Raw genomic sequence first — 20,073 nt, 5'->3', positions numbered from 1 at the left:
CCTTGAAACACAATATGTATGTGCAATAGTTCCAAATTTCCTTAAAAATGGATAGAGTACTTCTTTCAGGTATATATTATGATAAATACCATTATTTTTTGAAAAATATATAGAAAAAATATTTCAGTATCTCGGGAAATTTTTTTTTTTGGCAAAAACACGGTGTCCGGTACGTCCAACCTTGCAGTTATGCCCGTAGATCGATCCAGCCGTGCACTAGATGCCACCCAGGGGGGGTTTTATATATAAAGTGGATTGTTTATCAATGTTTTTAGGCATGGAGTGAGCATAAATATCTCAATTACACTCGGATCCCACTCGTCCACGCCCATGTGTAGGAAAGAAAAAAGATAAATAAGTGATACCTGGCAGGTGCTTTGAGAAGGTCGCTCGTGCCAGCGTGTCTCCGGAACCCCCGCGGTGGTGATGATGCATGTTGTGTGTATGCTCTCCCCGCCGTCGAGAAGTGTCATCGATGAGGTGTGTGGCGGGGACATCAATAAAGCTGGAGAGCGAGTGCTCCACCTCCCGCGCTTCATGCAAGACACCAATCGCGGGGGCAAATCTCCAGGAGATGTACGCATGCTAGCAGGAGTATGGGGAGCCGGTGATGCATGGAGTGCAGTCCAACCACCATCCACAGATGTCAGCATTGAGGTGCTCGGCAAATTGGACGATCTCGGCAAAAAATTTAGAATAACTTTGATCTTCATTTTTATGGAAAATACTTTACTTTCAATTATCTCAAAATTATATATGAAAAAGAAACATGATGTTTATACATGAATAATTAAAACATGTATAAAAGAAATGATAACATGCATTACTCATTCAATCACTCATATGCATACAATGATGATAAAATGACACATAAGAGAATTATATGGGTGGATATTACTTTTCATTTGACTTTGTACTTTACCTAAGGTCTTTAAGCTTATTGCCTTACCCTTATCCATGTCATTCACATAAGTGACCTTGATGATCAAGCTTGCATTCCTTGGACTGTACTATACCAACATGATGCCTCGCAACAATTTATGTACTTTCAAGTCATGAAAGTGCTTCAGCTTTCCTCATTTAAATCACTTAATCATGAATTTCTTGATAATTTCAGAATCTTAAAGTGTTGTGTTGCAGAAAATATCCTAGAAACAATGCACCCTTTCATTTGAAAGAAATATTTATAAATATACAATCATGCATTTTATTCAAAGATATCCTACGCTTTTAAATCTTCCTCCACTAAATAGTTAGAATCAATATCTAGTGATATTGCAATATTAAAATCCTTATCCTTCAAAAACTTTAGGATAAGGTCTCTCTTGATCTTAGATACGTAAAACTTCCTATGATAGAGGATCAAGTAAAAGATATAGAAATCCTATGGCACACACTTTGTGATGAGATTGAACCTCCGTAGGTTGCATGTTTTTTTTGTAGAACTTATGAAAGCAAACTTGGTGTATAATAATAATATTGCAGTAAATTAATTTGTTTTAATCAAATGAAGTTTATACTTAACTCTCTCTCTGAAGCTGTAGTGATTAGTGAGGTCATCTCCACAGGTATTGGAGTTTTGAGATGGATCTATTTATAAGTCATGATAAAACATGATAAAACATGATAAAACATTTCAAAGAAATATTATAGCTGGGTAGCTAATTAGTAATCAAAGCTAGGCAATATAATTATGATAAAGGCGATAGGGTCTTAAAGATATCAAAGCAGGAATAGTGAGGCCAAGAGATAGGTCCAGATGACTTGGTGATGTCTCTCTCATATTTTATGACATATCCTTTATAGAGATCCTGTTATTGATGATAATAAGCAAAAAATGTAAACTATACTCACAATATAAGTTCTTCGCCTCCAATTTTTCATATTAAAGCCGACGGTCTATTTTAGATCTCACCTTACAATTAAGAAATTTCATCGAATCATGATTTTATTCATTTGATAAAATCCCGTTAATCTAATATTCCCGACTTTTAAAATAAACATAATAAACACCTTATAAAAATACCATAAATAAACTATCATTTAATAGAGAGTAAAAAAATACCATTTATCAATTACGAGTAAAATGTGAAAAATGTAAATCCACAATCCTGCTCTGGCAAATGCCTGATGAGCTGGTTGTGCCTGTAAAAAATCAGTTCTCAAAGATTGAAAAATTAAAGATAACTTTGTCCATCATTAAAACCATTAAATCTTCTTCGGTTGCCAAATCTTACACAGGACAAGAAGCTGATTTCATTACCCCTGCTCCATGTCATATGTGCAACAGTACAACTAATTATAAGAAAAGACTTCTATACAAGTTCCACGATTTGAATTGTGGAAATTTTATATAAGTCTTTTCTTATAATTAGTTCCACAATTCAAATTGTGGAACTTGTATAGAAATCTTTTTCTTATAATTAGTTCCACAATTTGAATTGTGGAACTTGTATAGAAGTCTTTTCTCATAATTAGTTCCACAATTTGAATTGTGGAACTTGTATAGAAATCTTTTTCTTATAATTAGTTCCACAATTTGAATTGTGGAACTTGTATAGAAGTCTTTTCTTATAATTAGTTGTACTGTAGCACTTATGATATGGAGCAGGGAGAATGAAATCAGCTTCTTGTCCTGTGTAAGATTTGGCAACCGAAGAAGATTTAATGGTTTTAATGATGGACAAAGTTATCTTTAATTTTTCAATCTTTGAGAACTGATTTTTTACAGGCACAACCAGCTCATCAGGCATTTGCCAGAGCAGGATTGTGGATTTACATTTTTCACATTGTGGATTGTGGACTTCTAAACTATCAGAAAATTTTAGCCCCCAAATATAATTTTCATCCACCAATTCCTATGTTGTTGATCTAGCACTTTCTTCTCTTGCCAGCGCATAACACATCGATTATCAATGGCTTAAAGTTAACAGATCCCATCTTAGGACCATGCAAATCAGGATTATGTCCGGCTAATAAGTACTTGTCATGCAAGCACAATGACAGGAAGACAGAGATAGAGAGAGGCTAGCGGGGGCTAGAAGAACTCAAAGTCAAGGTACTTGCCCCCGTGCTTGACGTCATTGGCTGCAGCAGCGGGTTGCATCGGCGCCTTCGTCGGCGACGGGTCTGGCTCCACGACACGGGGTATCTCCGGGGGAGTACTGCACCTGATGAGAGCCCAATTGACCCCGTCAAAGAACGGGTGCTGCTTGATCTCCGCCGCCCCTCGCTTCACTCCCAGCCGTTGCTGCGGCTCCTTCACCAGTAGCGCCCTGATCAGATCCCTCCCGGCAAAGCTTGTCGCCGGCAACTCCGGGAACCGCAGCTGCTGCCCGACGACGTTGAACAGCGTCGCCCTGTTTCCAGTCCCTTTGAACGGCGTCCTACCGTAGAGCAGCTCGTGCAGGAAGATGCCGAAGGTCCACCAGTCAACGGCGCTTCCGTGGCCCTCGCCCTTGATGATCTCCGGTGCGAGGTACTCGTGGGTGCCGACGAAGGACATTGACCGGGCACCTGTCGGCTCGACGACGAGCTCTGGCATGGCGGCCCCACCAACACTGAGGACCTTCTTCGCCTTCTTCTTCGTCTTCCCTCGACGGGGCAAGAAGCAGGAGGGCTGCATGCACGCGGAGGACGGCTCCATGCAGAGGCCGGTGCCGCTTCCTGGTTCGGCAACGACGGCCGCGGACTTGAGAAGGGTCGGGGAGACGGCGCATCGAAGGGAGAGATCGAAGTCTGAGAGCATAATGTGGCCGTCCTCTCTCACGAGGACGTTCTCCGGCTTCAGGTCTCTGTAGACAACCCCGAGCATGTGCAGGTACTCCAGAGCCAGAAGCACTTCCGCGGCATAGAATCTGCCAATATAAAGAAAATATCCCCAGTTCAGCAGATTGTTCAAGGTCAACCTTTCTCTCTCGTTGTTGGCCGAAAACCAATCAATAGACAGAGAAGTAAAAAGTAGACAGAGAAAGTCAAGAGATTTGAGTTAGTGATGATGGAAAACGAAATAGGTGTTCAAGACGCAACATAAGAAGACTTTTTTTTTTGAAAGAAAAATTAAAATTAAGTCTTCATGAATTAATAACATAGATATACAAAGTTGAACGCATAGAATCAACCCGAAGGAGAAAAATCCCACCAACCACCATCGCCTTTGGTCCACATCTAAGGTTGGCTTTTCTCTCTTAATTCCCGACAGTCAACACAAGTTAAAACGAATGACAGTAGACTAAGAAAGTCAATGCTGGGAAATATTTTAATTGCAGTGTGGATACGGGTGAACACGTTTCATCAGTAAATCAGAAAGAAAAACTGTAAGTGGGGACAACATGGTAAAATTTGACAATCTCAGAACTTGAGCATAAAAATCATGGGAAAATAGAAGTACAAATTTGGATCATTAACAGGAGAAAAACAGATATTTTAAGGAATCGTTATCCAATCCCAAATGAGAATCCTTCATATCTTATTGGTGGAACTGAATGCTTGTAGTTTGACGGACATAATGATTTCTTTCGTCACATCATGCTTTACTAAAACAATGGAAAGACATGGTTTGTTCACCAAAAAATAAGATTTCAAGTTTGTTGGTAACCAGCGTTTGACAGAATTCCATGCCCAAAACGGATTACAAAGAAGAGTTTTCTTCCAGGGTAGTACCTCAAGGCCGGTAATTCAGAAACAAATTCTACACGAGGAAATGGGTGATTATCAGAAAATAATAGCCTCTAAAATGGCCAGAAATTATGCTTCAAGTCATTCATAGATAATCGAAAGAATCATCAAACAGACTCGCCTAAAGGATCATCTAGACAAAATTGTTCTGTTCTGTTCGTTAGAAACTAACAAAAATTCGCACAAAAGAACCGCACAGGGCCTTGTTCTTTGTTCTGTTCTTTTTTTTTTTAAAAAAGAACAAAATTCGCACATTCGCACAAAACTAGAGCAAAATTCGCACTAAAGCGAACAAAAGAACTGCACACGGGTCTGTGCGATGTTCTGTTCGAATTCGTTTTTGTTCTGTTCAGAAAACCGAACAGAACGAACAATTCGTACATATTCGCACAAAAAGAACAGAACGACCTCGTCTAGGATCAACATAAATGTAAAGAAACCAATCAAAGACACCCCTACATCACAAAACCCAGATAATCAACAATGATCAAATACTGTAACCTTAAAGAATCATCACATAATTTCTTTTTCCCAAAAGAACAGTTATCAAAACCACGGCCATACCTGGCGGCGGGCTCGGAGAAATACTTCCCTGGCTGGCGCTGCCGGAGATTATGGAGATCGCCGCCGGGGCAGAACTCCATGACCAAGCAAGAGAACCTCTCTGTCTCAAAATGGGTATACAAAGTAGGAAGGAAAGGATGATCCAAGAGCTGGAGTATCTCCCTCTCTGTCTGTGCTCTACTCAGCTTCTTCCTACTAGCCAACGACGCCTTGTCCATCACCTTCATCGCAAAGTAGCACCTTGTGCTGCTAAGTTCCGATAGGTACACGCTTCCGATATCGCCGCAGCCGAGCCGCTTGAGCAGCCTGAAGTGGCTCATTCCCATTGCCCCATCCCGGGTTCGCACTGCGATTATCGCCTTCCACCTCGGATCATTCCCCTTGTGTGGCTTACTAGAATTCCCATTCGAGCTGCTCCAGCTGCTTTCGTCGCTCAATCCGCTGCTCTCGCTCTCCCTGCTTTGGCTCGTCTTTGCACTCTCCGCCGAATCCCCCCCAATGTTCTTCTCTGTGTTCTTGATTCCACCAATTCCACCATTTCCATCAATTCTACCATTTCCAACATTTCCACCAATTCCACCAATTCTACCAATTCCGCCAATTCCACCATTAGTGCTGGTAGTTTCAGTTGGGGAGAGGGAAGAGTCCCAAACACACTCCTTCTCATCAGAATCGGCGCCAGAGATCGCAGTTTCTGTGGTTTTTCCTTGAGATTTCTTCTCATCCATGGGAGAGATGTAGACTGTTCTCATCTGATCAGCTTCTTCCGACTGTTTTATCCCATCTTGAAATCTTTCGTGCAGATCTAAGGCGAGAAATTTCCTTGATAAGACATCATCGGAAGCTGATTTTGACGCGAGATTCCCGGATTCAGAAGCTATTTCCATGGCGGTGATGATCAAACCCTAGGTTTCTCTCTACGCCAGATCGACCATGGATTTCCCCCAAACGCGATCAGAAAATCAATCTCGAAGAATGTCGCCTTCATTCTTCCCAAGGGTAGATCAACCTGTCCTCCATCGCTGCGCGCATCAGATCGAAAGGATTGGATTAGAATGCGACGTCGGATCGGTAGATTCGGTTGCGGATCAAGTGAAATGAATTGGGGAAATGCCGATGAAAAATGGGCGAAAAAGAGATGAAAGAAGTGAATCCGATATCGAAATCGAAGAAGCGAAGAACAAGAAGAAGAAGATCTGAGCGGGTAAATAGCAAGATCGGTGAAGATCAAAGATGGAAAGATCGAAGAACGGGGGTAGAGAGAGAGTCACCAGCGTAGCAGTTGCGTACCACTTCAGTCGCTGCTCCTCTAGAACAGTATGAGAGAGAGAGAGTATAGAGAGAATAAAGAGAGAGGAAGAGCTAGAGAGAGAGGGGTAAAGAGAGCAAGGTAGAGAGAGAGAGGAGAGAAGAGTAGAGAGAGAAAGGATAAAGAGAGAAAGGTCGACAAAGAGAGAGGTAAGGAGATAGGTATAGAGAGAGAAAGATAAAGAGAGGTAAAGAGAGAAAGGTAGACAGAGAGAGAGAGGTAAGGATATAGGTTTAGAGAGAGAAAGCTAGAGAGAGAGAAAAAAATATAAAGAAAGAGTGACGGAGAGATAGAGGGAGAGGTAGAAAGAGAAAAATAGAGAGAGGGAGAGGTAGAGAGAGGTATAAACAGAAAGGTGGAATGAGGGAGAGATAGAGGGAGAGGTAGAAAGAGAATGCTAGAGAGAAGGAGAGGTAGAGAGAAAGGTAGAAAAAGAAAGCTAGAGAGAGGGAGAAGAAGAGAGAGAGGTAGAAAGAGAAAGCTAGAGAGAGGGATAAGTAGAGAGAGAGGTATAAAGAGAAAGCTAGAGAGAGAGGTAGAAAGAGAAAGTTAGAGAGAGGGAGAAGTAGAGAGAGAGGTAGAAAGAGAAAGCTAGACAGAGGGAGAAGTAGAGAGAGAGATAGTAGAAAGAGAAAGCTAGAGAGATAGAGAGGTAGAGAGAGATAGGTAATAAGAGAAAGCTAGAGAGAGAAGTTAAAAGAGGTAGGTGTATAGAGGAAGAGGTAGAGAGAGATTGGTAAAGAGAGAAAGAGAGGTAGAGAGAGAAAGGAAGGTTGAGAGGGGTATATATAGGGAGAGAAGGTTATGAGTTGGAATTATTTTTAGAGAGAGAAGAAGGTTAAGAGATAGAATTATTTATAGAGAGAGAAGAAGGTTGAGAGAGAAAGATTATGAGAGAGAGAGAAGAAGGTTAAGAGAGGGTTATAGAGAGTGAGAAAGGTAGAAAAGAGGAATGGTAAGAGAAGTAGAGAAAGAGGAAGGTTCAGAGAGAGAGTGACAGAAAGAGAAAGAGAGAGAGCTAAAGAGAAAGGAATAACAAGAGAGAGAAGTACATATAGAGAGACTTGTAGAGAGAGAGGCAGGAAAAGAGAGAAAGGTTAAGAGAGAAGTATGGATAGAGAGGGAGGAAAGAGAGAGAAAGATTGAGAGAGAGAATGAGGTATATATAGATTGAGGTAGAGAGAGAGAATGAGGTATAGATGGATAGAGGTAGAGAGAGAGAGTGAGGTATGTATAGATAGAGGTAGAGAGAGAGAGAAGTATATATAGAGAGACAGAGGTTGAGGGAGAGGAAGGTTAAGGAAGAGAAGTATAGAGAGAGAGAGGTACAGGGAGAGGAAGGTTAAGAAAGAGAAGTATAGAGAGAGAGGTTAAGAGAGAGAGATAAAGGGAATTGAGAAAGGCTAAGAGAGAGATGAGTAAATATAGTTGAGAGATAAAGATAGAGAGAGAGAGAAAGGTTAAGAGATAGAAGAGAGAGATGAGTAAATATAGAGAGAGAGAGAAAGGTTAAGAGAGAGAGAGCTATTAAGAGAGAGGATGGTAACGAGAGAGATGCTTAGAGAGTGAGAGAGGTATCAAGAGCATGGTTAAGAGGGAGGTATAGCGACTGAGAGAGGTATAGAGAAATAGGAAGGTTAAGAGAGAGGGGAAGGAAAAGAGAGATAGAGAGAGAAATAGAGAGGAAGGTTAAGAAAGAAAGAGGTAGACAGAGATATAGGAAGGTTAAGAGAGAGAGGTAGAGAGATAGGAAGGTTAAGAGAGAGAGAAAGGTAGAGAGATAGGAAGGTTAAGAGAGAGAGAGGTAGAGAGAAAATAAGGTTGAGAGAGAGAGAAATAGAGAGGAAAGTTAAGAGGGATAGAGAGAGAGAAATAGAGAGGCAAGTTAAGAGGAATAGAGAGAGAAATAGAGAGGAAGGTTAACAGAGATAGAAAGAGAATTAGAGAGGAAGGTTAACAGAGAGAGAGAGAAATAGAGAGGAAGGTTAACAGAGATAGAAAGAGAATTAGAGAGGAAGGTTAACAGAGATAGAGAGAGAAATAGAGAGGAAGGTTAACAGAGATAGAGAGAGAAATAGAGAGGAAGGCTAACAGAGATAGCAAGAGAAATAGAGAGGAAGCGTAAGAGAAATAGAGTGGAAGGTTAAGAGAAATAGAGAGGAAGGGTAAGAGAAATATAAAGGAAGGTTAAGAGAAATAGAGAGGCAACTTAAGAGAAAGAGAGAGAGAGAAATAGAGAGGAAGATTAATAGAGAAAGAGGTAGAGGGAGAGAAATAGAGAGGAAGGTTAAGATTGATAGATAGTGAGAAATAGAGAGGAAGGTTAAGATAGATAGATAGTGAGAAATAGAGAGGAAGGTTAAGATAGATAGATAGTGAGAAATAGAGAGAAAGGTTAAGATAGATAGATTGTGAGAAATAGAGAGGAAGGTTAAGATAGAAAGAGAGAGAGAGAAATAGAGAGGAAGGTTAAGATGGACAGAGAGAGAAATAGAGAGGAAGGTTAAGATAGATAGATAGAGAGAAATAGAGAGGAAGGTTAAGATGGATAGCGAGAGAAATAGAGAGGAAGGTTAACAGAGGAAGAGGTAGAGAGAGTGGAATATTAAGAGAGAGGAAGTTAGTGAGAGGGAGAAAGACAAGAAGGTTAAGAGAGAGAGGTAGAGAGAGATGAATGTTAAGAGAGAGGTAGAGAGAGAGGAATGTTGAGAGAGAGAGCTTGAAAGAGAGGAAAGTTCTGACGAAGAGGTATTTAGAGAGAGGAAGGTTAATAGAGAGATGTAGAGAGATGTAGAGAGACGTGGAGAGATTTAGAGAGATGTGGAGAGATGTAAAGAGATATTGAGAGATGTAGAAAGATGTAGAGAGATGTGGAGAGTTGTAGAGAGATGTGGAGAGATGTAGAGGATGAAGAGAGATCTAAAGCGATGTAGAGAGATATAGAGAGATATAGAGATGTCGAGGTAGGGTAGAGAGAGATTATATTAAGCTACTCCAGACAACAATCAAGTAACGGGAGTCTGAAAATCACGGAGCCCGTGACTTACGACGTGAAATCCCTTAACGGGAAACGTCAGAGGTGCATTATTGCACAGATATATATATGCTAAAATAACAACTATATTCTTATAACTTAAATATTCGCTATTTCTCTTCCCCTTCTTCAATGGACTTTAATAAGGCTAATAATGAATGGGATTGTAACTACGAGATCATTGTGGGTTTATGAGAAATTGTGACGTTTTTATATCACAACTTCATCCGGCCCCGGATGACTTGGCCACCGCCCACCGATCGAAATTTCACTCTTTTTTCTACTCCTTATTTTATCAATGCTTATAGAGAGGGAAATATAGATAGATAGATAGATATGTAGAATGATAAAAAGATATGATAGATAGATAGATAGAGAGAGTGGGAGAGGGAGAGCGGGAGGCAGCGGGAAAGAGGTAGATAGATAGAGAGAGAGGGAGAGGAAGAGAGGGAGGCAGAGGAGATATATAGATATATAGATAGATAGATAGAGAGAAAGAGAGAGAGAGAGAGAGAGAGAGAGAGAGAGAGAGAGAGAGAGAGAGAGAGAGAGAGAGAGAGAGAGAGAGAGAGAGAGAGAGAGAGAGAGAGAGAGAGAGAGAGAGAGAGAGAGAGAGAGAGAGAGAGAGAGAGAGAGAGAGAGAGAGAGAGAGAGAGAGAGGGCGAGAGAGGGGGGAGGGAGAGAGCGGAGAGAGAGAGAGAGAGAGGAGAGAGAGAGAGAGAGAGAGAGAGAGAGAGGGAGAGAGAGGAGAGGGGGAGAGGGAGGGAGGGAAAAGGGGAGAGGGAGAGAGAGAGAGAGAGAGGGAGGGAGAGAGAGGGGGAGAGAGAGAGAGGGAGAGAGGGAGAGGGAGAGAGATAGGGAGAGAGAGGGAGAGGGAGGGAGAGCGAGAGGGAGTGGGAGTGGGAGGGAGAGGGAGAGAGAGAGAGAGAGAGAGAGAGAGGGAGAGGGAGAGAGAGAGGGAGATGGAGAGGGAGAGACAGAGGGTGAGGAGAAGAGAGAGGGAGAGAGAGAGAGATAGAAAGAGCCAGAGGGAGAGTCAGTGAGAGACAGAGAAAGAAAGAGAGAGACACAACCAGAGGGAGATAGTGAGAGACAGAGAAAGAAAGAGAGAGACACAACCAAAGGGAGATAGTGAGAGACAGAGAAAGAAAGAGAGAGACACAACCAGAGAGAGAGATAGTGAGGGACACAGACAGAAAGAGAGACACAGCTAGAGAGAGAGAGAGAGAGCGATAGAGAGATATATAGAGAGATATAGAGACAGAGAGAGAAAGAGAGAGAGAGAGACAGAGAGAGAGATAGAGACGGAGAGAGATCGATAGAGAGAAAGAGAGAGGTAGGTGTATAGAGTCTTATAACCATAATGTTCTCCTTTTGTAGATTTCTCTCCTCTTTTCTTACAAAGATTCTTGCTAGTACTCTAAGATAAACCACCCATACAAGTTTTTCTCATTATTATACAAATTCCCTTAATAAATTATAGATGCGTGTGAGAATTATAGATCCAAGGAAAATGCCTTACTTTTAGGCCTCCCAAGTTCTCTCTCCTATTCTCCTCTTTTTTTCTTTACCATAATCTCAGAGAATCCATACCTGCAACTTTTTCCCCTCTTTGTGTTTCTAATTGAAAGAATATATTATAGATGCATGTGAAACTTTAAGGGTAAGTTCCATGGAAAATGCCATACTTTTAGGCCTCCCCAAGTTCCCTCTCCTATTCTCCTCCATTTTTGTTTACCATTAACTCAAGACAATCCATACCTGCAACTTTTTCCCATCTTTGTTTTTGTAATAGTAAGAATGTTTCATAGAATCACGGGAAAAGATTGCGGGAAAGTTACAAGAAAAGTGCTACACTTTTCTACTACTTTTCTTGCTAGTAATGTCAGAGAAGTCGCACACAATTTTTCCTCGTTGCTGTTCTAATTGTTGTAATATATTACAGAAACAGGTGAAAAAATGAAGGAAAAGTTCCAAGGAAAATGCTACAGTTTTAAACCTCTCCATCTTCTCTCTCCTCTTTTTCTACTGTGTTTCTTGCCCTAATGTAATAGTTCTATGAATTTAGAAGGGTTTGTCTGTCTAAAACCTGCCATAAGGGTGAAAATAAGCAATTGGTAGGAAAGTAGGAAACTATTCCATTTACACAAGGGCGATTTATATACTTGAAAAGTCTCTCTCTCTCTCTCTCTATCTCTCTCTTCTAAGAACAAGGTCGTATTCATACATCTATCTCTAAAGATAGAGATTTAGATGGTCTGCAGTGATGGGATCATACACCGTTGGATCACAGGGCCATGGAATCGAGCTATTCTTGACCGTTGATTCCGGCATGTTCAGTGGCGTTTCTACTCCAGCCTCCATCCCTTTTAACCTCAGCATCCATGGGGTTGAGCTTGAATGAGTTGTTTCCACTTTGGATGCAGTCTGCCGTCTGTCTTACTTTCACTCCTCTGATCATCTGTTCCCCAAGAAATTTCTTGTAAATTAATGGGAAGAAATAAGATTTCAAGCTACTTATAAAATGACCAGAACGAAATTGTGATCAGGAAGAAAATAAGCAACCATCTCTTTCTTTGTAAAGTTTCATTTTTAGAAATGGGTTGGACTTATTAAGAACTATGAGAGAGTAAAACGAAGAAGTTTGTTTTTAAAGATAAGAGCAAAGTAAAGAAGTAGAACGATGGGAACAACTGAAGAACTTGGTTACTTTCTAAAAGTTTCTCATTGCATTGATTTAGAAGTATATCTATTCATCTTCAATTTCCCTCTTTAGAAGTCCACCTTGATTATGTACCCACAAAATTTAAACCTATTTTCAGTTGGATTGGTAATAAATTTCAGCGACCAACTTGCATGATTGAGCAAAAGACGAGAACTTAAAACCCAGAAAGTAGAAGGGCCGTACGTATTTTCCGCACTTAATATCCGAGTAGATGACGATGAAATCTCCTTCTTGCAGCCCATTCGATCGAACGAATTCTCCTACAACATCAAACGCAGATATTAAATTTATACAGACGATTATTTTTTGGAAAAAACCATGGTCATTAAAAACTGTTTCTTACCAGTGTTTTCAAGTAGATACATCCTGCTCTTATTGTTGGGCCAAAACCTGAAAGAACACTAACTGCGATCAAATAAATGAAAATAAGCCGAAAATCACAAGAACAAGAGATTATCTACCTGTATCGCATGTTCCAAATCTGGGAAGTAACAATATCTTCCATAACAAGGGTCATTCCATCTCTAGTCTGCAGTTCTGGCAAGTGGGTTTCAGCTTCTTTCTGTGATGAAGTTCAAAAAAAATAACGACATTAGACATTAGAAGAAACCCATTAGGTTATTTTCTCAAAAATAACAAACGAATGAATAAATTAGGAGATTTGGCTAAGAAAAGAAGCACCTTGGGCAATACTATCCTCCCAAGGCTTCCAACGTCGCTCTGTTTGAGTACTTTCTGGAGGAGGAATCTCAGATTCTTCTCGGCCTTCCATTCCTGGTTGTTTGCCGACGGCAGATGCCAGATTCATGTCAGTTTCTCGGCCCCAAGCTACGCATAAACAAAGCAGGCTTCTTTACTCGAATCAGGCTCAACTATGAAAGAAATAAAGCATTGGGTCCAACTCTTATTTGTTGCCGAGGTAATAATAGTTATGAATAGTTGTCGCACCCAGAGAACGGGTAGAATACTTGGATTGATCCAAAGGTTTTGTCAATGAACTATTATTTGTTGCCAAGGTAAGAGTTATGAATGGTCATCATTCGAATCCAGAGAAAGGGTAGACTACTTTGGATGGATCTTTAGGTTTTGTCAATGAATGGGAATATTTGTAGAAAATCTTGGGTCGAACTCTTATTTGTTGTCAAGGTAATAATAGTTATGAATAGTCATCATTCGAATCCAGAGAAAGGGTAGACTACTTCGGATGGATCTTAAGGTTTTGTCAATGAATGGGAGTAATTGTAGAAAATCTTGGGTCGAACTCTTATTTGTTGTCAAGGTAATAATAGTTATGAATAGTCATCGAATCCAGAAAAACGGTAGAGTACTTGGATGGACCTAAAGGTTTTGTCAATTAATGGGAGTATGTGTAGAAAATCTTCGGTCGAACTCTGTTTTGTTACCGAGGTAGTAGTAATAAAGAATCATTGAATCCAGGGAAAGGGTATAATATTTGGATGGATCTCAAGGTCTTGTCAAGAAAATCTTGAATAGGGTTTTCAACTCCAGAGATGAATCGAAAGGCAATATTTATTTGTTCTGTTTTCTCTTTTTTATTAAGAGAACAAATAGTTTTGTAGGACCAGAAATAATAGTACCTATTGGATTAGAAAGAAATCTTGAATAGGGCATTCAACTTCTGAGATGAATCGAAAAAGATATACTTATCGGTTCTATCTCTTTTGATGATAAAGGAATATTTTATAAGGGTCATAAAAAAATTATTTTCTTTCTCAAATCAGCCCGTAATTGAGTATAAGCATAGCTATCTGCCACTCATCCAAAGAAAGATAATGGTCGGGTATTCAACTCCAGAGATGAATAAAAAAATGTTTATTGCTTCTATCAACTATTTTATGAAGAGAATGGATGTTACTAGAAAACATTTGTCGATGAACAGGAGTAATTGTTCATTAAATGCTGTTTTCTAAGTGAGCAGGATCACTTAGAAAGCTTCACGAAAGTAAATGCTAGTCAATAAAAGAAATATAATGGTACGGATCGGATTACACAACTTCAGAGATGAATCGAAAGATTAACCTTATAATAGTTCTAGCTCCACTTTTTAATCAAGAAAACAGTTTTTCTACAGAGAGATCAGAAAAAAAACAGCTTTCTTTTTCCGTATGGTTCTACCTATCTCTTAAGATATTTTCAACGAAAAGGGACGCGTCTCTTAATTTTACATCTCTGAAAGTACATGGAAACTTGATGTAATTGAGTAGTATCATTCAGCCAAAGAAATATAATGGTACGGAGTGGAGATTTTATTTTCAATAGGATACTCACCTCCAAAAATCAGTAAGAAAAAAGGGAAATCTTGATTGATTCTACCTCTCTTTTTCACGAAGAGAACAAATTATTTTAAGCAGAAGACCAGAAAAAAACTGTTTTTTTTTCCCTAACCAGAAAAAATGGAGTGTAAGCATCACGGAAACTACCTGAGTAGTAGGTGCAATGTGGATATGATCGCTAAACAAACCTCCCTAATTCCAAAAACAGGCGACATGGAAGAAGATGACAGTCCGCCATTGAAAGAAACTGTTCTCTTTTTCACGGAGAGAACAAATTATTTTAAGCAAAAGGACCAGAAAAAAAACTGTTCTTCTTTCCCCCAATCAGAAAAAAATTGAGTGTAAGCTTCTCGGAAACGACCTGAGTACTCGGTGCAACATGAATATGATCACTAAACAACCCTTCCTAATTCTAAAAACAAGCGCCATGGAAGAAGATGTTATTCAGCCATAGAAAGATTAGATAAATTAAAATCCTCAATTGGGTATTGAAGAAAAGACATTTTTAAGAATGGCTACCTGTCTTTTATCTTGATCCTGCACCCTTGGACTCTGCTGCGAAGAGGCTACAGCAGTCGTGGAGCCAAACCCCCAGCTTCCATGGCCGTCCATCTGTGAGCAAACTCCATCTCGCCGTAGATCACGGGGAGAGATCTCTTGATGAACGTTTCTCTGATGATGATGATGGTGATGGTGATGGTGGTGCAAAGATGAGAAGCGCTTCTGTCTGGCCATCCTCTTCTTCCTCGCTTCCTTAGTCGCAGAAGAGCCCAATCTCACAAAGGGCTCTCCCTGTACCTGCTGAAACAACTGCCCTCCTTGGTAGTGACCGTAAGAAGAAGGGAAAGCTGAGTACTGAGGCAGATGCTGAGAGAAGGCCGGCAAAGGTACACACGGATTGCTCTGGGCTTGCTGAAAAAGACCAAGTATTTCAGAGTCTTCCTCCCCAAAGAAAGGCCTCCTCCTCTTGTGAAGATGTGTGCTCTGAACCCAAGTCAGGATAAGTTGCAGTAGCTTCTTCATCCCATCTCTTCCTCCCCCTAGACTATGGGCAGCGCTTTCAATGGTGGAACGCTTAAGCTTGATGCTTCTCAAGTCCTCCGGGGAGATACTCTCTTTGTTGTTCCTTAGCCACTCTAAGAACACTGAAGCCAGATCTTCAACTTGTTCTCCTTGCTCTGCTTGCTTGGGGTAAGCCTCTCCTTCATGGAGGAGGAGCTCTTCTGCGTCTAAGTCCTCTGGAAATAGAGAGAAGGGGTCCCAAGACTCGTCTGAAGAGCCCAGAAGATCTACGTACATGCTGCACTCTGAGTCTATAGCTGCAGGTTGATCTCTTCTCCCATCTCCCATGGCAGAAGAAGATGCTTGCCCATCTGCATGTTCCATCTGATCATGATGATGATGATGGTTATCATGATGATCTCTCTCGGATGAGGAGTTTGAGGAGGAGGAAGAGGATGGGCATGCGGCATTAGAAGGGGAGGAGAGACATGGGAACTCAGGAAGGGAAGGGAAGGCTTCATCAGAGAAGAGAAGATCCGTTTCTATGCCTGCCATGATTGCATCTTCATGGCTTAGATCTTGCACTGGATATGACCCATCGTCCTCCATTGTCATCATCATCATCATCCCTGCTTCCTTATCTACGCTTTGATCAGACGCCATGGTTTCTTCACTGGAAAAGCTGAGGATGAGTATTATGGATGTGGGTTTGAACGGCGCCTCCCTCTTTATACGTGAACAACAGACAAAATCTAGTTTTGGAGAAGCGATAATGAGGATGAAGGGAAGAGACTTGCACCAATGGAGAGAGAGATAGAGGCGGTTCCAATGTTTCCACGAACCAAAACAAGGCAAGCACATGGGTGGCCGCATGGCTCTCTTTCCCAAAAATGTGGTTTTTTTGTAAAAAAACATGAGTTTCTTCCTTTGGTTATTTAGATAATCTAGTTGACCTAGATCACCAGCCAAAATCTTTTCTTTTTTTGAGGCAGCGATGATATATATATAGACACACGGATAGATCGAGAGGGAGAGAGAGAGATAGAAGATATAGATAGCTAGATAGATAGATAGAATATAGAGAGATGGATAGGTGTATAGAATATAGAGAGATGGATAGATATATATATCATAGATAGATAGATGGAGAGAGAGAGAGAGATGGAGAGAGAGAGAGATGGAGAGAGAGAGAGAGAGAGAGAGAGAGAGAGAGAGAGAGAGAGAGAGAGAGAGAGAGAGAGAGAGAGAGAGAGAGAGAGAGAGAGAGAGAGAGAGAGAGAGAGAGAGAGAGAGAGAGAGAGAGAGAGAGAGAGAGAGAGAGAGAGAGAGAGAGAGAGAGAGAGAGAGGCGGTTCCACTGCCTACCATGACTCCCTTTCCAAAATTTTTATTATTACAAAGGTTGTTTACTAAGACAACCTTGTTATCTAGGCGCTTCTCCAAAGTCTCATTCTAGACAAGCGATGAAGAACATGAAGAGATGACTTTTACATCAATGGAGAGAGGCACAGATGCCGTGGATCTCATCTGCATGATATCTTTCCAAAAGTTTAGTTTTTCTTCTTTAAATAAAACATCGTTTCTTCTCACCAACGTTAGGATAAATACAATCTCCTTTATCTAGTATCCTATCCAAAATCTCATCTGGGAAGAGGCCATAGTGTGCATGAAGAGAAGAGTTTTACATCAATGTAGAGAGAGACATAGAGGCGGTTCCATTGTAGCCCATGGATATCAGCGTGGCTCCCTTTCCGAAAAACTCTGCGTTTTTCTTCAAAACTAGCATCGTTTCTTCTCACCCACTTACGATATTTAAGATAATTTTGTAATCTAGTTCAAGAGACGGGTACAAGAAGTGCGTCATAAATATAGAGAGCGGCTGACACGGCCATACATGTTAGAATGCTATTGCATGCATGAAACTGCAAGCAAGAGAAAGAGACACCTGGCGAGAGATTGCTGACATGTGAGAGTGGGTTTCTTGACTTGAGCAAATTCTACGGATTGGTCACACTTAGGGAAAGCTAAAACGGCGCGCTGATCGAGCTGTGCGTTTTTTTCTTTCTTTTTTTTGTCATCAATGAAAGTTTATGTTCATTCCGTCTCTTTCCCCAGTCAAAATGGTCATCTCAACCTGACCTGATTCTTTCTTTCTAGGAAAAGGATGGCGACGGATTCAATAATGTTCAATATTTTAGAAATCTGGACATTAAAGACATGCTTTTAGGGATTCAGCGATATCTTCTTCAACTTTGTGAACATGGGTCATCTGTAATTTTTGTAGAAAAAACTTTAAAACCCTTGAAAATTAACACTTCTCAGCGTAAGGTTTCAACCCAGTGGCAGATTACTTCTCTGGAAAAAGGATTGACATGTGGCCATAAATCACACAAACGTATGACAAGATGTTCATCATTCGGAAGTTCTGGGCATTCAAGAAGGGATCAAAGTTGAAATTTGTGAAGACGGGTTCATTTATGATCATTTTAGATAACCTTTCAAAGTTAACAATTCTTAGCAGTGAAGCATGTATTCAATGTTAAGATAAGGTCAGTTTGAACGAGCTCTCAACCTCACATGATTATCTCTTTCTAGAAAAGCGATAGCCTCGTGGCTGTAAATCACCCACACCTATGAAAAGATGCCCTAAGTTTCAGAAATCACACAAAAATATGAAGAGATGTTCGACATTTCAAAAACTCTGGGTATTAGGGCAACCACAAGTCCCCTTTAAACTTGTGAAAAGGGATCATTTATAATCATTAGATATAATAAAATCTGACGGCCTTCAAAATTAACACTTCTCACTGTGAAGGTTGTATTCATCGGGCGTCTCAACTTCACCAGATTATTTCTTTCTGGAAAAAGATGGCCTGGTGACCGTAAATGAGAATATCTGGCATTCAAGATGGTTCAACTGCAAACTTTTCCATTTAGAGAAAGCATAGATTTCCTTTAAATTTTCCAAGATGGATCATTTATCCTCATTATGTAGTAAAATTTGAAACCCTTCTGAATTAACACTTCTCCATGTAAAGACTGTATTAAAGGTAAAATTTCACGCTTATGTTTATGATCAATTCATCCTTCACAGTGAGAAATGTGAAGTTTGAAGAACTTTGTTAAATAATAATCACTAATGACCCATCTTCATAAATTCAAATGCTAAATTATTATCTGATTTGGTCATTCTTTCATTTGTGCAAGTCACCCTTGGTGCAGGTCAACACTGATATTTGTAGATGGCTGAAATTTTAGGCTTGTTCGACATCTTCAAGATAAACCTCTCTAGCTATTTTTTGCCTTCAACTTTTAGTCTGTAAGAATTCTGAAGGAAGATGCAAGAGTTGAGAAAATAGGAGAAGGAAAGAAAGAAGGAGAAAGGGGGAGAACAAGATACACCAAGAATAGGCGAATGATTGATCGTTGTATTATCCGTAGTGTTTTATTTACATGAGTTGAGAATATTTATAGTCTAATATCGTACTCTAAATATAGAAGATGACCGTTCATTATATAACCGTTGGAACAGCACCAACGGTTATATAATTTGAACCATTGGAGCCGATCTGACCGTTATAATTCAAGGGTCCATCGATCGACACCGTTCGATCGGTGTGGTGGTCCTTTAATTATAATGGGTCTTTAAACGATCCTGACCGTTATAATTAAAGGGGTCCATCGATCCTCACCGTCCGATCGGTGAGGAGATCTTTTAGTTATAACGATCTTGACCGTTATAGCTCTGTGGGAGCACTTGATCCTCACCGTTGATCTCGTGCTCCTACGGACTGAGTTTGATCCTAACGACCTATTGTTTGATCCTAACGACCTATGTTTGACCCTAACTCTCTATATTGAATCCTATCTATCTTTGACCTATATTTGATCCTAAATGCTAGTTCTCTAACGAGTATACATTACTTTAAATGACTTATTACTATCTAATCTTGATAACTCCCTACTTCCACTGGTCTTGAGCGAGTTGGCGCACTTATTATGTGGTGACTCCTTTACACCCCCCCTCAAGCTCATCGTCGGCAGCCGAGGAAGGATCAAAGACGTTGAGCTTGCCACGCAGTGACGAAAACCTTGGAGATGGAAGCGGCTTCGTGAGAATATCTGCAAGTTGTCCGTCGCTGTTGACGAATCTTATGATCAAAGACTTAGCAGCGACTTGTTCCCTGACGAAATGGAAGTCGATTTCGACATGCTTTGTTCGTGCGTGGAAGACGGGGTTTGCAGCCAGATATGTTGCCCCGACGTTATCACACCATAAGACTGGAGGCGTGATGCTCTGGAGATTCAGCTCTTTGAGAAGAGATTGAATCCAAATGACTTCTGCTTCCGCATTGGCCAAGGCTTTGTACTCGGCCTCGGTGCTTGAATGAGCAACTGTTTGCTGCTTTTTAGAACTCCAAGAGATCAATTTTTTACCGTGAAAAACAAGAAATCCCCTAGTGGACCGT

General features: G+C 40.6%; 2 protein-coding genes across 3 annotated transcripts; both read right to left on the bottom strand.

The window, feature by feature from the left end:
- Window positions 1–2,909: 2,909 nt before the first annotated feature.
- Window positions 2,910–6,672, bottom strand: LOC144716018 (serine/threonine-protein kinase D6PK-like). 2 transcript variants are annotated; one of them, XM_078591025.1, is made up of 3 exons: window positions 6,513–6,672; window positions 5,242–6,263; window positions 2,910–3,857 (listed from the first exon to the last, which is right to left on the bottom strand). In XM_078591025.1, the coding sequence occupies exons 2-3, from the start codon at window positions 6,126–6,128 to the stop codon at window positions 3,038–3,040; spliced, it is 1,707 nt and encodes a 568-aa protein (XP_078447151.1). In that variant the 5' UTR covers window positions 6,129–6,263; window positions 6,513–6,672; the 3' UTR covers window positions 2,910–3,037. The 2 variants fall into 2 exon arrangements, with proteins under 2 accessions (XP_078447151.1, XP_078447152.1); XM_078591026.1 differs by having other exon boundaries at window positions 6,532–6,670.
- Window positions 6,673–11,843: 5,171 nt separating this feature from the next.
- Window positions 11,844–16,237, bottom strand: ABI3 (AP2/B3-like transcriptional factor family protein). The gene is made up of 6 exons (XM_078591457.1): window positions 15,096–16,237; window positions 12,991–13,113; window positions 12,771–12,871; window positions 12,653–12,699; window positions 12,493–12,569; window positions 11,844–12,045 (listed from the first exon to the last, which is right to left on the bottom strand). Exons 1-6 carry the CDS (start codon window positions 16,212–16,214, stop codon window positions 11,893–11,895), a joined length of 1,620 nt encoding a protein of 539 aa, XP_078447583.1. The 5' UTR covers window positions 16,215–16,237; the 3' UTR covers window positions 11,844–11,892.
- Between the last annotated feature and the right edge of the window lie 3,836 nt (window positions 16,238–20,073).

This window comes from Wolffia australiana, chromosome 20, assembly GCF_029677425.1.
Source record: "Wolffia australiana isolate 7733 chromosome 20, ASM2967742v1".
Taxonomy (NCBI): domain Eukaryota; kingdom Viridiplantae; phylum Streptophyta; class Magnoliopsida; order Alismatales; family Araceae; genus Wolffia; species Wolffia australiana.
Note: the sequence above shows the minus strand (reverse complement) of the source record. Positions and strands in the feature narration are given on the sequence as shown.

Coding starts and splice junctions, on each gene's coding strand:
- ABI3 (XM_078591457.1), bottom strand. CDS start 16,214: ATGGAGGACGATGGGTCATATCCAGTGCAAGATCTAAGCCATGAAGAT. Junction 12,700..12,770: donor ATTTGGAACATGCGATACAG/GTAGATAATCTC, acceptor GTGTTCTTTCAG/GTTTTGGCCCAACAATAAGA. Junction 12,046..12,492: donor ATATTAAGTGCGGAAAATAC/GTACGGCCCTTC, acceptor CTTGGGGAACAG/ATGATCAGAGGAGTGAAAGT.
- LOC144716018 (XM_078591025.1), bottom strand. CDS start 6,128: ATGGAAATAGCTTCTGAATCCGGGAATCTCGCGTCAAAATCAGCTTCC. Junction 3,858..5,241: donor TTCTCCGAGCCCGCCGCCAG/GTATGGCCGTGG, acceptor TTATATTGGCAG/ATTCTATGCCGCGGAAGTGC.